Below are 16405 nucleotides of genomic sequence, written 5' to 3'. Positions count from 1 at the left end.
CAAATCAGATATAAGATAGGGAGATAAACTAATTTAAGGAAGTGTATTGTTATGTGTAGAACATGCACTGCAAGAAACACTCCTCATGTATTTACTGTTTCTGGACTGGAGTATCTTGCTCTAAAAATGAGTTCCCACTCAATATCTTATGGCTTGCTTTGATTTCAACTTCAGAAAGCCAGAAATAATTTTATTTCAGTTCTGTACTGTACAGAGCACAGCACTTGTTTTAAAGGAGAAAAAGACACTTGGTTTCAACTCCAAGTAGAAGTGAAGCTCTTTTTTTTTTCTACTGTTAACACACATATCCCTGCAAAGAAGTTAAATATTTACAACCATTAGCAGGATTACTTTTTCTTACTGTCTGTGATGTGAAGACTTGATATTTAACAATATTTCTGAAAATACAACACGATTGTGGTGCAAAACAGAACAAAGGTTTTAAATAGGGTCAGACTTTGCTGTAACTACTGATAACAGTACTTCACAAAGAAACAATATGGTGTTAGTAAGCAATCCTCTTAATGTTAACAGTTTAGCCAGGATATAACTTTTGGATTTTAACTTCTCTCAGAACATGTTACACTCGGCATGTACACACAGGGGGCTTTTGTCATTGTTGTGTAACTGTTGAATTGATGTAGAACGAATTCTACAAAGGTAATAGCAATATTTGGTTTGGATCATTACCGTGTATTTAGATCATTACTTCAGTGGAGGAAGTTGCAGCACTACTGCCTGATAGAGATAACAAATATTTAGGTCCTAGAAAGGTGTCTCTAGTCTGTAACCACATCACAGTTCATGGCTTCCAGGCTGGGGAGAAAAGTGGTGTTATGTATCTCACTCTCACTATATTAAGAGACTGAGGTGCTTAAACATACCAAAACAATAGGAAGACTTGAGCTGTCCTCCTCCTGCCACAAGGAGTGCAGGAACCACAGTAACCCTAATTAAATGTGTGAGTCTGTGAATAGAGCAAGAAAACGTGGCATGCAGACCCTATTTCAACAATTCACTGCCTCATAAGGATTCGTCCCTCAACCCTTACTCATCCTGCTCTTGCTGTGCTCTCTTGCTACTGCTTTATGCAGCTTACCTGGTCCTGTTGCTTAGCTGATTTGAATTTACTAAACCAAGAGTAAGTAACTAGCTAATAGTAAACAGAAACAAAACCAAACAAATAAAAAACCCAATGCAAACCAATGAGGTCTGATGAGATCAGATATGTTCTAGAGCCAGAAGATGGGACTGTGCAGCTTTAAGAGGAAGGGACCACTTTCAGGGCAGTGACTTCTGTTTGGCTCACCAATCTCTTCCAATCAGACAAGCCAGTTCTGGCAGAGCTGTGGACAAGGCTGTAGCACTATGGAACAGTTTCAGGCAGGAGCTTTAAGAGCATTTGCAGAACATCATCATAGTTCGTTTTACAGCATCTAGGCTAGCATGTTAAAACAGAGTACAGTTGGTGTGGAAAGGAAAATTGGGTAAAATGCAGTTCTGGTATATTTTTTGAAGCATGGAGTTTGATGTTTTCTATCTTACTGTATCTGCTACCTTCTGAATTGCCTCTTTGATGCCTATTATTATAAGCTCTGCTTTCTTCAGCAGTTTTGACTGCCATCATGCACTTTTGACTACTGCTGTGTTCTGTCCATTTATCTTTAACGTGAAGTCTAAGTGCTGTGGGGCTCTATCTATTATGCTAAAAGAACTTACAATCTACTGTCTGTTTGTGTTTTAAAGCACTTTTGCTTAACAGTGAGTATTAGAAGGAATCTAGATGAGGTTAAAAATTAAAAGAATTCTGGGCTTTGTTTGAACCTTTTTATTTCAGTGGGTGGAAAAGACATCAGCTGGTTCATACGTGTTTCGTAACTGCCGAGCTGAAGAAAGGGAAGCTGCTAAGCACGCAGAGGATCAACAAAAGAAACTGGAAGCTCTGTTTGCAAAAATCCAAGCAGAATATGAAAAACAGGAAGGTAAAGCCTTTAGTGTTTCAGAATGTGTAATCAGAACACAAAAACTTTTTTGACATTTACAGAAGAGTTTAAAGAAGCAGGCAAAATCTTTGCTGCTGATGGAGAAGCAGAGCTAGGATGTCAAATGGTTTGTTAGTGATATGTTTGTGTTGTTACTGCTCTTTATTTACTATGTGTCAGGAACCTGAGTACAAAACTCACTTGCTTGGCTTAGCAGCTCTCTAGGAAACTTCCTGAACATGTTGGTAGCCAGACTACTCCAAAAATTACCATTGAGACAATGCTCAGGGAAGTGCTGCAGAATTGTAGAATTGTTAATTCCATTCTCTTCAAAGACCCAACACTGTAATATTTCACCCAGAGGTGGACACTGCTTAGGATGTATCTCAGTAGACCCAAACACCAAGACTGAGCACTGAGCATCTTTCCTCATAAACACTGTGGGACTGTGGAGATACTGAGGTCAGCAGAGCGACCAAATGGGGCATGGAGAAGGCTCAGTTACTGAATGCCTTTTTCCCTTTAAGAAGCAATATTGGGCCCTGGAGACCAGGGCAAAGTCAGGAGCAAGGAGGACATATCCTTGGTGGAAGAGAAGTTAGAGAAAACTTAGGCAAACGACATAGATTAATCCATGGTCACTGATGTGATAAACCCACAAGTGCCGAAAGAGCTGATGCCTTTGTGAGGCTGCTTTTGATCCTCTTTGAACCATCATGGTGATGAGAAAGGTGCCTGAAAACTGGAGGAAAACATATGTGTCTCTTGTCTTCAATAAGAGAGGAAGGAGGACTCAGAGAACTAACTACAGGCCAGCCTTACTTTGATTCCAGAGAAGGTGATGGAGCAACTAACCTTGGAAACCATTTCCAAGCATGTGAAAGACAAGAACATGATCGGGAATAGTCAGTGGGGATTCACCAAGAGGAAGTCATGTGTGACTAATCTGACAACCTTCTGTGATGAAATTACTGGCTTGAGTAGATGAGACAGGAGCAGTGCATAATGTCTGCTTTGAACTCAGTAAGGCTTTTGACACTGTCTTCCATAAGATCCTCATAGAAAAGCTGATGAAGCACAGGTTAGTTGAGCAGTCAGGTGGATTGAGAATTGGCTGAAGAATTGGGCCCAGAGAGTTGTGATCAGTGCACAAAGTCTGTTTGGAGTCTTGTAAATAGAGCTGCACTCCAGGCATCAGCGCTGGGTCCAGTCCTGTCTTGGCATCTTCATTTATGATCTGGATGATAGGGCAGTGTACTCTCAGCAGATTTGTTGATGATACAAAATTAGGATGAGTGACTCAAACACTAGAGGATCATGCTGACATCCTGATGGACATCACCAGGCTGGAGAAATGGGGTGCCAAGAACATCGTGAAGTTCAACAAAGGGAAGCACAGATCTTGCACCTGGGAAGGCACAATCCTATGCACCAGTAGCATAGTATCAGACAGGGTTGGAAGGGACCACAAGGATCATCTAGTTCCAACCCCCTTGCCATGGGCAGGGACACCCCACACTAGATCAGGCTGGCCAGAGCCTCATCCAGCCTGGTCTTACACACCTCCAGTGATGGGGCCTCAACCACCTCCCCGGACAACCTATTCCAGGGCTTCACCACTCTCATGGTGAAGAACTTCCTCCTCACATCCAGCCTGAATCTCCCCACCTCCAGCTTCATAATATGTAGTACGCTTGGGGCCACCAAACTGAAAAGCAGCTTTGCAGCAAAGGCCCTGGGGGTCCTAGTGGACAAGGTGAGGACTGTTGTAGAAGGTCTAAGGAGGAGAATTCTTTTATGGCAGTTCATCAAGTCTCCCACCCTTTCCTAAGTGCAGACACTGACAGTGGCTTCCCTCAAGCTTGTTTAAAGTTCTGACCTGCACTGTATTTAAATGAATGATGTATTTTTCTGCTTCTATTTTATACACACACGTACATCAGTTGTTATATTGTAGTGTTTTGTGGTTTTTATTCTGGCAAGGCCTAAGTACTACCACGCTTCTTAACATAATTATTTCTGCTTTCACTTTTAAAGTGAAACTCAACATGGTGGCTTGTTTTCAACAGAGAGAGCTAGCAGGAGGACACTGAGACCACGCATAGTCACAAGACAGCAAATCCATAATTTGCAAGATGGTGCAGAACTTTATGAAGCAATTCAGAATGCATCTGATCCTGGTTATATGGAGGTAACTCTACATCCTGCTGGGCTCATTTTTAAATGCTTGTGGAATAATTGACAATTTACTACCTCTTGCTAAAATCAGCCACTAAATTACTCTTGATTTTTCATAGAACCGCAGAACCACAGAATGCTCTGGGTTGGAAAGGGCCTCCAAAGATCATCTAGTCCAACACCCCTCTGCAGTCAGCAGGGACATCCTCAACTAGATCAGGTTGCCCAGAGTTCTGTCAAGCCTCACCTTGAGTATCTCCATGGATAGGGCCCCAACCACTTCCCGGGGCAACCCGCTGCAGTGTTCCAGCACCCTTATGGTGCAGAGCTTGTTCTTTAACCCCCCAGGCTGCAGCTAAGCCTTTTGAGATTTTTCTACAGCATGCTTACTGATAAATAAATTAAGATTAATAATTTTGAGAATACTTCAATGAAGGCTTGTTGGAATAGATTAACAATATCTTGGGTTACAAACCACAATTATTTAATTATACAAAAATCCAGCCCACAGCACAATTAAAAGGTAATTTTACTTGTTATTTTGTCTTTTGTGTATGAAAACTAAATGCATCTCATAAGTCTTGAGTTTCACACACTTACTCTTGCGTGCTGTTCACTGAAATATGTGAATGCTTATGTTGGCATTGTTGTCTCCATTCCCTGTCCCAGTTCAACCACAATTTTTAAGTGTATGTGCCTTTATTAATAACGATGCACATGATTAGTCCCTGCCAGTTGTTAAAAATTAAATGAATACCTCACCTTGTGCAAGTCAGGGTCCTTGGCTGTCATAAATCCATACAGACTGTGGCTATCTGTGATAAAACGTTTTGTGTATCTGTGGTGATACTTGTAAAGGCATCTGTGTCTCGAAGGCTTGGCCAGAAAGGCAACACTTCTGATGCATTTTGGTGTAAATCACTGTGTCAGCTAAGCAGCAGCCTCCTGAGAGATGCAACTACAGTTCTTACAGAACTGTTTTGTAATATTTCTTCTTTCTTATGAAAGAGGTAAACATGCCATGAATATTAAATACTCATCTTCGTTATGCATTCTTAAGCAGGCTTCTCACTAATCACAGAAGAACAGTGTGTAATGTAGTACTTAGACAAGAGGGTACCAGACTGGTGACTCCTGTTGTATTAACATACTTCATTTCAAGTCTATTGTTTATATCAGTTGAATGATAAATTGCTGGTAACAGATGAACACTTAAGAAAGAGGCTATCTAAAAATCTTAGCAGTGTTTTTTAATTAATAAAACAGATACTGACTACTTTTTCCCTTGGTCACAGGGATATCTCAGTCAAGAACAACTGAAAGCGCTGAATGCTTACAGGCAGTTGATGAATGACAAAAAGCAAGCTCAGATACAGGAAGAATTCAAGAAGGCTTTAGAGTCAGCAGAACAGGAAGAAAATGGTTGTTCCAAAAGGGATGTGTCTACTGTATGGAAATTATGTGTGGTGGACTACAAAAAGCAAGAAAAACGTAAGGGTGAGTACATGAACAACTATAAATAACTTTAGCTAAAACCTGGTAACCAGCCAACAATATCCTAGCTTGCACATTAATATTTCCAGCTTTACTTGGGTTTTGGTTTAGGGCTTTTGGGTAGGAGAGAGTATTGTAGATTTATTTGGTTTAAAAGCCTCCCAGTGAGTATTGCACAGCTCATGTATCTTGATCTGCTATCGTTAGGAGTGACACTGAGTATCTGGCGCCCACTGCTAGAGGTTTGTGCATTGCTAAAGGAAGGCAGTCGCTACAGAATCTACCAGCTGGCCACATCACAGTCCAGAGGAAGGTTGGACCCAGCTAACATACAATTAACAGCAACCAAGAAAACTCAGTATCTACAGCTGCCAGTAAGTGCTTTCTGTCCTTGAAGCTGTGTCATTAAAATACCTCACAGTCTATGTAAGTGTAAGCACTTTAAAATGTTGTTTTCTCAGGTATCGCAGGAGATGCTGGTACAGATCTTCTTCCCAAGAACGGCTCTAAAATTCACCAGTTTGTCAGATCCTTCTTTTCAGCCACTGTGTGCTGAAGTTGATTTAGTTGGAGTTGTAGTTTCTGTTAGCAGACCAGGTACGTTGTGGACCACACTCACGTCCTCCTGTTGAATGAGCACTGAATTTTTTTTATTTCAAAAGTTAAAATGACCTTGGTGTTGTACCTGCATCTCAGGCCTGTGAAAACCTGCTAATATGGCTGTCACCATGATATGCTGACAGATGATTTTCTTCAGGAAAACAAATTTATTTTCACTTACTAGTTCAGGGAGAGTTTAGTAAAGGAGAATGTAAGCTCAAGAGACACTTTTCTTGATTTATATTTTTTATCCACCAATGGTGGATGTCAGTTCTCACATCTGTTCAGCATCTGCAGAAGCACCACTGCACACGTGCATGAGCTCCCTCTTGTGTATAGTGTCATGGAAGGGGTGGAACACAGGCACTGGAGCTCATGGCTGGGGGCAGGTGGACAGTCTTCAGAATGAATAGGCAAAGCACCAGAGGAATATTGTTTGTTAAGCACTGGAGCACAGACTTGGAGTTGTTTTCTGTAATCAGTAGGGAGATAGCGTAGAATACAAATGAAGCATTAAACTGCTGTCACCATGCAGATAGGTTGCCACATTATATTTATCAATTCCCTTTCAAGATGTGTGACTCTCTTTATAGATACAAATTGCAGTAATCAACCTCTGCTTAAAAGATTTAAGGTTTAATTCAGAGGTTTTTTTCTTGCTTTTAGGTTTCACTACTATGGTGTACTTGTCTGATGAAAGCTTTAATTTAGTGGCAGTAAAGATCTGGACAGATCTCAGGCACTTTGCTATTGAAGATATAGTTGTGCCCTCTTCATTCCTTTCTGCAAGCAACCTTCAGTGGCAGTCTGAATTCAGATCAGGAATTCCTGTGCTGTTGGCTGGAGATCTTTCTGTATTCTCAGCAAGTCCAAAGGAAAACTATCTTCAAGAGAAGATTAATGAACTGAGAAGTACAATAGAGGTAAATCTGTAGATTCATTTGAGTTACTGCCATGTCACATTCTTCTAAGTTGTTGATTTGATATAAAATTAACTTCTGGTGGGATTATTTGGAGGAAAAAAGCCCTAACTACTTTGTGAGCACACAGTACTTAAAATGATTTAAAAAACAACTGTAACCTGTTCTTCTTTACAGGATGTGGCCTCCTTTTGCTCTGATGCGGAAAGTAAATTGATGAATTTGCTACAAAGAAATCTCTCTCTTACACCCAACTTAACGAAAAGGTGTGGCTTGGAAAGTCCCTCACCTTCCTGCAGCTCAGGTCTTTATCCAGAGGATAAAATTTTGGTAAGCTTCTGGTAATTAATACTGGTAGTACATACAGTAAGGATATAAGCAAGTTTAATATTGGTAAGTGTGGTCTCCCTTGTCAGTCCACTCAACACATTGTCCTCAGGGCAATGGAAGCTGATTAGAAGCTTTCTCTTGTGTGTAAGTTTCTCAGGAGGAACTGAGAGACTGTTACTCCTTTGATCAGTGCAGGAAAACCCCTTGTGGCCTGTGTTTTCACAGCATACTTTAAATACTCTGAATTTTATGTGGGTAGAATGAATCATCTTTTCCCTGGAGATTATTTGTTGTAGAATTATAGAATTGTAGAATTGTTTTGATCGCAAAAGACCTCTAAGATTATTGATCCCAAACATCAACCTAAGACCACCATGGCCATTAAACCATTATTGCTTCTTTGGTCCCACTATGAAGATTATCTGAATGGGTGTCACTGAAAGGAAAAATATTAGCCTGTAAATTTTTGTGCAGTTCCTACTCTTGTTTAGAGATTTTTTACTTCACTCTGGGTCTTCTTTCCTTAGATACTGTTCACTGTTTCCAGGGTTTTAAAGGGGAGAGATATCACCTTAACATTTTGTAGCAGTTTAGACAAAAATTGAGTTCAATAGTACTTGAGTTTCTCACAAATGCTTCTGGTGGCAAGTTATTCCTGCAGTCAGAACAAAAATTTCTTATGCCAGTAGTTGCAAGGAACTTCAAGTATTTCAGTTCCTGAGGACTAAATTTAAGCTCCTAAGGCATCCCTTTCCATTTCAGAGAGGTCTAATATTTGAAGGTTTAGTTTATATCCTTTTATTAAAGATATTAATAGGTTAAAACAAATGAGACATTAAAGATGTTCTCAAGTCAAGCATGTGTTTGAATGATTTGCTGGGCAGCATCTACCTTGAGTGCATTATCTTCAAGTTTTTTGGTCTACATTCTATCCACCTTTTTTCCTTGTTTTTCCTATTTAACAGCCTGTTGAGGGTGTACCCAGTGCTCCTCTTCATGAGTGCTTTGGTTTCTTACCATCTGGCACATTTAGCCTAGATCTCAGAAACAGAATGTAAATCTGCTGTCTTAATGTGCATGGGAACAGTGGTCTATCCATCATCAGTCCTTGTCAGTCACCATCAGAAGATATAAAACTAAAGTGAAGTTGGACATGAATTATGACATAGCCTCTTTCCATCAGGGTTCCCCCCCTCCCCAGCCCTGTTTTTCTATAACAGCTAAAACTTGTCTCTGTTTAACTAGATCTCTTCTAAAATGGACATAAAGCATCCAAGCCCTTTGTCAACTAGCACACCGAACGTGAAACTCGTCGCACAAGGGTCAGCAAAGACGCCTTCATCTGCTACAAGTAACAAAGACCATCCCCAAAACAGCAAAAAGAGAAAAGCTATGGACTTCCTCAGCTGCATACCTGCCCCTCCACCACTGACACCCCTGCGTGCAATCGTTTCTCCATCGCTCAGAAAAGCATTTCAGCCCCCGCGAAGTTTGGGTGTGCAGCCCAGCAAAGCAGTGAAAGAAACAAATCAGAGTATTGGTCCTGTCACCCCCTGTAGAAAACTGAGAGAAGCTGTCCATCTTGGTGAGAATGACCTGATTGCTGATGAGGAACTTGCAATGATTAATACACAAGCACTCATGAATAAGGAAGACTGATTATGTAAATGAGACCAGCAACACAATAGCTACTATTTTATCTGATAAACATTCACCCCAAAATAGTTCCTGGTCTGCTGGGGAAGCAAATAACTCATCAAAAACCAGTTCTGAAGTGGCTGAGGCTCTTCAGGAGGACACAAAAGAAGCTGAGGGCTTGTTACCAACCCGCAGACTGCTACAAAGACAAACCCCCCCAGGAATGCAACTAACTGCACATGTACAATATTGTAGATATTTAAAATTCAAATTATTTTTTCCACTTTGTACATTAATTCCTGATTGTATTTAATAAAGTTATATTACAAAAACAGAGACTGTGAAATGACATTGCAAGGGACAATGCAAATTAATTTGGAGTCGAGTAATGAGACATTTCTCACGCAAGCAGGTATGGTACAACAGAGAGGTGTAGCTGAAGGTCTGATGACGCTTGGTAAGCCATTGCTTTGATTCTGGGCCTTTCAGGTTTTGTTACCAGCTGCAGTATGGGAGTAGTTGCATAGCTGTCAGAAGTGGAAGGGGGCAAAATAAACAGTTCTCCAAGTTACTGCTACCAAACATAATTCTGTAATTCTGACACAGTTCTTGTACTTTTTTGTACTTTCCCCCTCACCCTTCCCCTACTGCACTAGAAGAGTGTTTTGATTCATAGCCAAATGCCATACAAACATATTAATGACAGGTCCTGGGTCACTGTTTGAGCTACTCCTGCTTAGAGAAGCACTTGAGGCCACAGAATTGTGAAAGACAATCAGATCTTGCTTTGATTTCATCATTTCTGCTGGGAATGAGTTAGTACTTGAACTCTTTACTTTGTTCTCTTTAATTTCAACAGGTGAAGCTTCTCAGAATTGGAGTTTCTCCACTGGAGAGATAGAGCAGCTGATAGCCCTGATAGAGCAGCTGACAACTTCACATCTTAGTTTCCAGGCTAACCCTTGTACTGCTGCTTCCCACCACACATGGGTTAAAGGAGAGAGATGTTTCAGAACTGAGACCACCAGTTCACACAGCCCAGGACCCCTGGAAGGTTGCTATTTCCTTCTCAAGTGCTGAACTGGGAGTGGCTCACATCACCACCCTGGACTTGAGAATTGTGGTGAGCTGACACAACCTTGCCAAAGGTTGTGTAAACCTTTGTGCGGTACTGCAGAGCCAGGTTCCCTGGGCCCTTCAGTTCACAATTACTTAGAATGATGCTGCTGCTTTAAATGCAGCCTGAGCACAAAATGCAATTCATCTCCTTGCACTGGCTGTGTCCTGAAGACAGCTTGGCTTTTACCCAGAAGAGCATATTTATACCTCTTTGATATTTATACCTTTCATCTGCCAGTTTGCTAGGTGAATAGCAGCTCTGCCTGTATTTCTTAATGTCCAGCATGAGCTGTCTTCTCTTCTACTGCAAAGTGACTTGGTGCTGTCCTGTCCTGTTAGCTCTGCCTGCTAACCACACCTACTTCAGGAAAACTGCCAGCACAAATGCTGCCTTGGAAATGTGCCACAGGGCTTCTCCATTGGAATGTGATTAGGAGAATTTAACAGCCTGGATAAAACTACCACAGGCTAGTTTCTCACTCATCTATCAGGGGCTTCTTGGCACTTGGTGGTGGAAGGAGTTGACTTCTCCACTTACAAGAACTTTTGTTTTTTTCTCCTTTATGAAGTCATTATTTTGCACTTCTGAGCTTGGGTATTGGGTCGCCTGGTGCTTCAGCTAGACAAAGCTTCCTACAGCCCTGTTCTTATGTAAGAGTCTAGCAAGCACTAGCTTAACACTAATGTTTCCTTGTAGGAGCCTCTGTACATGGACTCATCTCAGGATCAGTTGACCTGCTGTGTCTTGGCAAGAGAAAGGGCTGTTTGGTTTAAGTGTTTCACTTCCAGACTGGAGAAGCTGTTCAGCTGTGACAGAGCTGAGGGAAGACCAGCATGAATCCAGACAGCAGAGGTGTAGACAGGGAGCAGGACCAAATCTTGCAACAATCTTAGAGCTACTTTTCCCATGATTCACTTTATCTCTCTCAAAGCTACGCAAGATGGAGTGGGAAGACACAAAAGGTTAGTCAGCCAGATAGAAACTATTAAAGGGCAAGAAATGACAACTGCATGGAGAAAGGACTTGGCCACATGGCCTGTAAGAAAGAATTCCAAATATTTGTTAACTATTGGTGACAGGGCATGATGCAGAAAAAAAAACAGCCAGCTAGTACATTCCACCATAAGCTTGAGTGGATTTTCATGGAGGAAGAAGGATGAGAGGGACTACAGTTTATACTGGGACAGTGTTCTTTGATTGGTCAGGAACAGCAATGAGATCATACCTCAGTGACATCAAAAGATTTGTTAAGTAATTAAAAAATGTAGTAGAAAAAGCAAAAGATTAAAAAACACTTTATGAAAAAAAAACAAAGTAAAACTAAAGCCTTTTATACTAGGATAAAAACACACCGAGGAATCCATCTCTTTAGTTAAATGGCATCTTGTTTATGCGTGCCACCTGGGGTCTTCTGCTGGGTGGTTAGAATGGGCACTCGTGCTGTAAGCTGCATTTGGTCCACTGGAGCTTCTCTCATCTTGGTTTTTCAGACTGAAGAACGCTGTGGAAGGTAACATTGTGCTCGTATTCTTCTTTCATCTGTTGTATCTTTTGCCGAGGGACATCATGAATGTTTCTTCTGTAAAGTCAATAGTGACAGACAATACAGGTATTTAGCTGCCCGTGTATTACAGGCTATCAGCCGCAGCAGTTCATGTCCACCCTCATCTATTTCTAGACCCTTTTTCTCTTCAACCTGCTTCATAAAATATTATTGGACTGCTGAAAAAAGTAACAAGCATTTCTGTGGGCAGCCGGGACAGATGAAGTTAGACGCTTTGAAAGGGAAGAGCTATGTAGCAGACCTGGGTTGTAGTGCTAAGGGCTAGTTAGCCTCAGGGTGAGCTTTTGTTCAGCTGGAGAAATGCAGACAAGGGCTGCAGATAGCCCAGCCACTGACTTACAATGCAGGGGGCCATAAAATGCTGTTGCTTTTTGTTCTGAACACAAGAGGGATGAAAACAGACCTGATGTGGCTCAAGCTCCACGGCAGATTTGTAAAGGCTGACAAGTGTGAGAGGGAGGGGAAGGGGAAGCTCAAACACGCCAGGCTTTCTGGCTAGAGCAGAAGTGGGGATTATTTTTCCAAAGACCAATAGGAATTTCTGCTTGTGAGTTTGCAAACTCTGAGTGCTTTTGGTTTTGCTGTTTAGCTCTATTAGGCACAATTTATCATCTAGAACCTACACCTGTCCTGCATCCATATTTTCAAGCCTTGTGGTGTGCAAATCATGCATCACTCAGCATGTTTTTCCTCTGGTGGAATTAAGGTGGCAGTAACACAGCAGGCTGCCAGCTGCAGCATCCCACTTGTGAAGTAAGCATGAGGGCTTTCAGCACCTACGCACATGTGCACCCCCTGCCTGGGACCGGAATCAGCACAAATTTACCAGTTGCTGGTAAATGCACAATAGGGAATCAGAGTGGAAGCAACCTGCAGCTGTCCCTGAATCATTTGCTGAAGTCCTGCTCCAAGCAGATTGCATCTGGTCTAACTTTACAGCAGTACTGTAAAACCCTGACTTGTTTCAAATGATTAATGGCACAAAATACAAGTTATGGAGCAGCTCAACCAGCCCTACAACTGGCTCCCTGCAGGTGCTGGTGAAGAATGACAGAATGCTAGAGGCTGAAAAGGGACCTCCAGAGGTCATCCAGTCCAAGCACCCCTGCCAAAGCAACATCACCTAGGGTAGCCTCCACGGGAATGCATCCAGGCAGGCTTTGAAGTCTCCAGAGGAGATTCCACAATCTCTCTGGGCAGCCTGTTCCAGTGCTCCATCACCCTCACTGTAAAGAAGTGTCTCCTTGTGGAACCTCCTGTGTTCTAGCTTGTACCTGTTGTACCTTGTCCTATTACTGGGCACCACCAGAAAGAGACTAGCATCTTCATCTTGACACCCACCCCTCAGATATTTATAGAGGTTAATAAGATCTTCTCTCAGCCCTCTGTTCTCAAGACTGAACAGCCCCAGTTCTCTCAGACTTTCTTCATAGGAGAGATGTCCAAGTCCAACAGTCATCCTTGTAGCTCTCTCTTGGACTCTCTCCAGGAGATCCCTGTCTCTGTTGAATTGGGGAGCCCAAAACTGGCCAAAGTATTCCAGGTGTGGTCTCGCCAGGGCAGAGTAGAGGGGGAGGAGAACCTCCCTAGACCTACTGGACACTTTTCTTAATGCACCCCAGGACGTTGTTGGCACTCTTGGCCACAAGACTACATTTCTGTCCCATGGATAACTTGCTGTCTCCTAGGACTCCAAGGTCTTTCTCCATAGAAAGAGCTGACACTTGCAGCCAACAGCTAAGGCTCTCAGTGTCTGTCCCCATGACAATCCTTTTGCTGTCATTTACTAAGGCACCTTTTAGAGTACATGAAGAGAGGAAGAATATTGACTTTTTCCAGAGCACAGCAATAAAATGAGAAGCTGTCTGCTACATCAAAGAGAAGAAGATGTACCTTGTCAGTTCTTGAACGTTGAACTTCCAGGGTGTATCTGGTTCTCGGAATATAACTTCATACCTATGTTCACGTGCCTGAAGAATCACAAAGGACACAGAACTTTTAGACATATGGCTGCCAAGCTCAGGAGCAGCCAGTCTGTCAGACACCCCAAACATTTTATCTAGAGATTTATCATATGTACTAGGAACCAGAAAGTGGAAGAGAAGCATGAATTCCATCAGGGTGCTGCTCTGAGTCCCAGCTATTAATTTCCTTGCATCAGATTTTGGTCTCCCAGCAAAATCTGCCTCGGCATTGCCCCCAGTCTCCATTCCCCATGGCAATGGCATTCTGCTACTGAACTCTCTGAAAGCCACAGGTGGCTCATGAAAGCCACAGGTGGCTGGCCATGCCAATCTGGAACTTCTGGGGGTGTGAAGTCAACATCTAACAGTCATGGCATTGCCAGCCACTGAGGCTACAGGCCTCCATTTCTGAATATTTTTTTAAAGGTAAAACAACATATTTGTGTATGTATATATATTGTGTATATACATATATATATTCATACACACCTGTGTGTGCCTCTGTATGCATGATTCATACAGTTATGGGCTGCTTTTGGGGTTTGATTTCAGGGAAAAGCGACAGGACAATCTGTTGACCTTTTCACATCTCCCTGACCTCTGGCTGTGTTCTCTCACTTTCTTCCTAGTTACCCACAAGCATTCGCAACTGCTGCAGGAGTGGCCTGGCCAGGCTTTCCAGCACCACTCTTTTGTGCTTTTCTACCAGCAATATTTACACTCTAATTTCTTCCCTGACAAGACCCTAACCCAAGAATAGAAGCACAAGTGTATTGTTAGGAGACAGGCTATATGGTGAAACTGCACTGAAAATATTGCCCTCGCTGCCAGAACTCCTGCCTGTTGGACTTTGGGAACCATTCATTCCATGCCACTACTGAGAAAGGGGAAGCAGCAGGGCAAGTTCAAAGACTGTTAATCTTTTCAAGTAATTTTGCCTTCACCAAGGTATTCAGCTGACTAGATAAACCATCTACACTGGTACCTCTTCCCCGATCTTGTCACAGCATTGTTCCTAATTAGCAAACTAAGGGAAATGGAAGTAATTATTTTTAGCCATGTTAAGAACTGTTTCAGTCAGATGCCCTCATAAATGCCACAGCTGAACAAACAGAAGCAATGAATGAGAGCTTTCCCTACCATCATCACATAGGGCTTCATTTCCCAAGCACGGATGTTGGTGTTATCAATAATAACCGGGCTTTTCCCATTCTTCATTGCTGTGCGTGCTGTAATGGAACACAGTAGGTAAAGCTACAATGCATCAAATAACAGACATCTGACTGTCCACAAATCTGACTGTCCACAAATCACCTCTGCTTGCTGCTGGCATGCTTGGTTCCCCACCAGACATGGGTTTGTAGCTGCCATCTCAACACGAGCGGAGGCCAGTTCTCAAGAGGTGCTCCCCCGAAGGAGGTGATGCAGCTGCTGGCTGTGCTCAGTAGCAAGATCTGACTCTCTGGTAGAACACAACTTAGTGGTATCACAGCACTACCATTTATGGCAGCTAAAAGTTACTCTTATTTGCAGAAGATCCCTATTATGTCATAGAATCATAGAAATGTTAGGGTTGGAAGGGACCTCAAGGATCATCTAGCTCTGACCCCCTGCCACGGGCAGGGACACCTCACACTCGATCAGGTTGCTTAGAGCGACATCCCACCTGGTTTTAAATACCTCCAGGGATGGGGCTTCTAGCACCTCCCTGGGCAACCTGTTCCCATGTCTCAGTGTTTTCCATTGCTAGAAATTAATTCAGAGCAGAGGCACAAAAGCATGTTGCATTTTTGCTCTCTGAAGTAGATACCTAGGGTACAATTAGAATTAAGCTTGCAAGTTTTCCTCCTGGCTATCACAGACTCCCTCCTTTAAGACCCCTTTCCAAGTCAGGACAAACATCTAAGAAGTTGTAGTCTGAAGGATGCAGCGCACACAGCTGCAGTGAGCAGCTGCTGGGCTGGTATTTGCATGCCACCTGCTGTTACCAAGCTCCAGCAGTGCTACCTAACAGTCACTGGTTGCTTCTTAAAATAACACCTATCGATCACCAACCTTTTTTCATTCATAAATGTCTCTCTTGTAAATCAGACAAAACAAAATCAGAAGTGGTAAACGTTTGTGGGTTTTTTTTTTTAACCAGGACCCCATGAACTTCAGTGTATGATGCCACCCTGAGATGGTTTATTTGGGGGGCTAAATTTAAAGACAAGCTGAAAGCAAAACTACTCTGCAAGACCCCTGGATCAAGTTCAGTCACCTCTCTTCTGGTTCCATTTGTGTGCCTCCTCCAGCAAGTCAGGCTCAAACATGTACTCGCCGTCTTCGAGGAAAAAGTCATCAGTGCTAAGAATCACAGCCCCGGGAAAGTCACATTTCAGCTGCCTGAAAAAGATCATAGAATCATAGAATCAACCTCAAAGATCATCAAGTCCAAGCTGTCACCCAAGACCTCATGCCTACTAGACCACGGCAACAAGTGCCACATCCAGTCTCCTCTTGAACACCTCCAGGGACGGCAACATTAAGATATTAACAAAGAAAGAATGATTAGTATATGCTAATTGCATGCCATTAATGGAGACCATTAAAGCAAAAGCTGTAGGAATGCTCTG

The 16405-nt window shown here is 42.5% G+C and overlaps 2 protein-coding genes across 2 annotated transcripts in view; one reads left to right on the top strand and one right to left on the bottom strand.

Annotated features, from left to right (window-relative positions):
• The window catches only part of BRCA2 (BRCA2 DNA repair associated), a 37092-nt gene extending 27503 nt beyond the window's left edge, over window positions 1-9589 (top strand). The window contains 9 exon segments of the mRNA XM_009907067.2: window positions 1838-1982; window positions 4052-4173; window positions 5456-5657; window positions 5862-6028; window positions 6116-6251; window positions 6921-7177; window positions 7352-7504; window positions 8750-9150; window positions 9152-9589. Of these exon segments, the coding sequence (XP_009905369.2) occupies window positions 1838-1982; window positions 4052-4173; window positions 5456-5657; window positions 5862-6028; window positions 6116-6251; window positions 6921-7177; window positions 7352-7504; window positions 8750-9150; window positions 9152-9455 (1887 nt within the window). The 3' untranslated portion in view covers window positions 9456-9589.
• A 2014-nt stretch (window positions 9590-11603) lies between these two features.
• On the bottom strand, window positions 11604-16189 carry N4BP2L1 (NEDD4 binding protein 2 like 1). The gene is given in 5 exon segments (XM_054164513.1): window positions 11604-11741; window positions 11743-11841; window positions 13720-13796; window positions 14931-15019; window positions 16051-16189. Coding segments are annotated over 5 exon segments (495 nt in total). The 3' UTR covers window positions 11604-11650.
• Between the last annotated feature and the right edge of the window lie 216 nt (window positions 16190-16405).

This window comes from Dryobates pubescens, chromosome 10 (assembly GCF_014839835.1).
Source record: "Dryobates pubescens isolate bDryPub1 chromosome 10, bDryPub1.pri, whole genome shotgun sequence".
Taxonomy (NCBI): domain Eukaryota; kingdom Metazoa; phylum Chordata; class Aves; order Piciformes; family Picidae; genus Dryobates; species Dryobates pubescens.
This window is presented reverse-complemented; position numbering and strand designations above follow the sequence as displayed.